Source organism: Scylla paramamosain, chromosome 8, assembly GCF_035594125.1.
Source record: "Scylla paramamosain isolate STU-SP2022 chromosome 8, ASM3559412v1, whole genome shotgun sequence".
Lineage (NCBI taxonomy): Eukaryota > Metazoa > Arthropoda > Malacostraca > Decapoda > Portunidae > Scylla > Scylla paramamosain.
Window position 1 is genome coordinate 25176437 of NC_087158.1, and position 3103 is coordinate 25179539.

The 3103-nt window shown below is 51.1% G+C and overlaps 1 protein-coding gene across 1 annotated transcript in view; it reads right to left on the minus strand.

The window, feature by feature from the left end:
• Nucleotides 1-708: 708 nt before the first annotated feature.
• LOC135103026 (uncharacterized) overlaps nt 709-3103 on the minus strand; it is a 36693-nt gene continuing 34298 nt past the window's right edge. The window contains 1 exon segment of the mRNA XM_064008888.1: nt 709-3035. Coding sequence (XP_063864958.1) covers nt 837-3035 — 2199 coding nt within the window. The 3' untranslated portion in view covers nt 709-836.

Here is a 3103-nt window from a genome sequence, read left to right on the forward strand (position 1 = left end):
TCCTCGTCCACTATCCTTCAGACCTGCTGATCCTGGTGTTGACTGCCTTCCCTATCCTGCTCAAAGGGTTCACTCACTGAGTGTTATATATTCCTTCGTTTATGATCTTTATATCATGAAAACTGCAACTTCGACATTGAGAAGCATATAAATGGCTATTGCTCAAAAACCTATATGTTTAGTAGTTATTATTAGAGCGTTACAAGTTTGCAACTCATCACTTTTTACCAGTACAATATATCATGAATGTGTGTGAAGTAATAAGAATTCTATGGATGATTACAGCTTTGTGTTATCAAATGTGTAAATCTTCCACTGCTATCCGGTTCTTTTCTTCTTTGTTCTTCCTCTGCATGTGATTTTTATGTGATTGTCTTTAATGGGAACATGTAGGTAAAGGTTACTTGAAACAATGAAAATCAGTAAAATATTATGTATTTCTTTTCGAAATTTCTCGATAAATAAAAGCTCTCTTTCGTTTCACTAGAGAATTCGTAAATAAATAATGCGATAAATACATCAGTGCGAAGGGAACAGACAACAAATTTGCCGCGGGGCCCAGGCAGGCTCAGGGAAGGGGCGAAAGGAAAACAAAGGTGTCAAAGGAGGTAAAAGTGAGGCTAGAATACGGAAAAGGCATGAAGGGTTAGTGAAAGGCTCTGCTCGCCCACTGCCAAGCAATACTCACAGCACGTCATGAATGACAGAAAAAATAAACGATCTGAATGATACCGACTACAATACATTGTACAAACACTAATACACCTTTATGAATCTAAGTACAGAGGAGAAGACTCCGGCGACCTGACAGTTCAACGAATGGGCGATGATGACACTCAGGCTGACGACCTTTGGATGGTGACGGAGCCTGTGGCCTCGTACTTGTGATCAGCCGGAGTGAAGAAGGAGATGACATTTGACTTCCTCTCAGGGGTTTTCACGGAGACGGTACGTGTGAGAGAGAGATTGGAGGGGGAAGAGGGACGAGAAGGAGAGGTATAGCCACGGGCAGGGGCAGGGGCTGGGGCAGGGGCAGGGGAGGCCTTGACTGTAAATGTCCTGACAGGAGAGACGGAAGAGAAGGACTGCTCAGAATCCCTTTGGATGGTGACGCTGCCAACAGCCTCATACTGGTGCTCTGCTGGGGTGAAGTGTGAGATGACGGTGGACTTCCTTTCAGGAGACCTGACAGAAACAGTGCGCGTGAGAGCCAACTTCGAGGCGCGGGCGGCAGCGGCGCGGGCGGCTTCGGCAGCCTGACGTGCGGCGGCAGCAGCGGCGGACGAGTCGGTCTTTGAGGACACGAACACTGCTCGGGAAGGGGTGGAGGATTGCCGAGAGGAGCTGCTGCCCAGTGTGACACCAGCGGTTGCATCATACACGTGTTCGGCGGGTGTGAAGTGGCTGATTACGCTCGACTGGCGGACGGGAGACTTAACTGAAACGGTGCGTGTGAGGCTCCCTTCAGATGATCCTCCTGAGCGAGATGAGGACGAAAAGCCGCGGGAGAAAGAGCTGGAGCTAGACCTGAATTTTGAGAAGCCTTCACCTGAATGCTCCTTAGAGGAACCTGACTCTGAGCTTTCCTTCACAAAGTGGAAGAAGCCACTCGCTTTCTTTTCTTCAGAGCTGGATGGACTGGATGAGCTGTGGAATTCAAATGCAGCTGAGGCACGGCCGGAGCCAGACTCATTCGAATCTTCAAAACCGGAGCCACCTGCTGATCCAAAGAAACGAGCACCGGAAGATCCAGAGCCACCTGAACGACTGGATGAACTGGCAGAGCTTGAGGACTGGAAGAATGAAGAACCTGAAGCCCCTGAAGAGCCTGAAGAGCCAGCGGCACCACTACCAGATCCAGAGGAAGAGCTAGCTTTCTGGCTACCAGATCTAAAGGCAGATCCACTCTGCCTAGCAGACCCAGAAGCAGATCCGAAGGCAGATCCACTCTGCCTAGCAGACCCAGAAGCAGATCCAAAGGCAGATCCACTCTGGCTAGCAGACCCAGAAGCAGATCCGAAGGCAGATCCACTCTGGCTAGCAGACCCAGAAGCAGATCCGAAGGCAGATCCACTTTGCCTAGCAGACCCAGAAGCAGATCCGAAGGCAGATCCACTCTGGCTAGCAGACCCAGAAGCAGATCCGAAGGCAGATCCACTCTGGCTAGCAGACCCAGAAGCAGATCCGAAGGCAGATCCACTCTGGCTAGTAGACCCAGAAGCAGATCCGAAGGCAGATCCACTCTGGCTAGCAGACCCAGAAGCAGAGCCACTCTGTCTAGCAGATGCAAAGGCGGAACCACTCTGACTACCAGAGCGAGAGCTGGAACCACTTTGGCTAGCAGACCGAGAAGCAGAACTACTCTCACTAGCAGATCTAAAGGCGGAACCACTCTGGCTACCAGAGCGAGAGCTGGAACCACTCTGGCTAGCAGAACCAAAGGCAGACTCACTCTGGCTACCAGAGGCAAAAGATGATCCAGAGGCCTTGGTAGCAGCCTTGAAGGAAGAACCAGAACTCTGGCTTGACGCTCTGAAGGCAGAGCCAGATGCCTTGCGACCAGACGAAGATGAAGAGCCAGCAGATGATGAACCAGAGAACGAGTGAGAACTGGAGCTTGATCCAGAGGAGCGTGCTGCTGAGCCAGATGAGTCGTGAGTGACTTCCTCTCCCTTGTAGGTGCACGGTCCATAGACGAGATCCTCAACGGTCCTAGAACCAGGCGTGCGGGAGCCACGCACGCGAACAATTCTGTGTCCACAGATGTGGCTGGGTGGGCCAGAAGACACGACGGGCCTGGTAGACGAGGACTGTTCGGTGACTTTCAGGGCCTCAGAAAGGGAATCAGCGAACATGGCGGCAGCGTTCTCCTCAAAGCTCATGTTGTCCTCTTCCTCGTAGTCGTTATTGACCCCTGAGATGGCAAAGTCAGCAAACCTTCCGATGCCTTTGTCAGAGAACACGGTGGCAGGAGCAAAGATGTCAGCCTTGACGGGCTTCAGGGCGATGCCTGAGTCCTTCCGGTTCACCTTAACCTGCAGGACAGTAGTACAGTTTTAGAGGATGTAGCAGTGAACTGAAATGGTACAGGTGACTATACTAA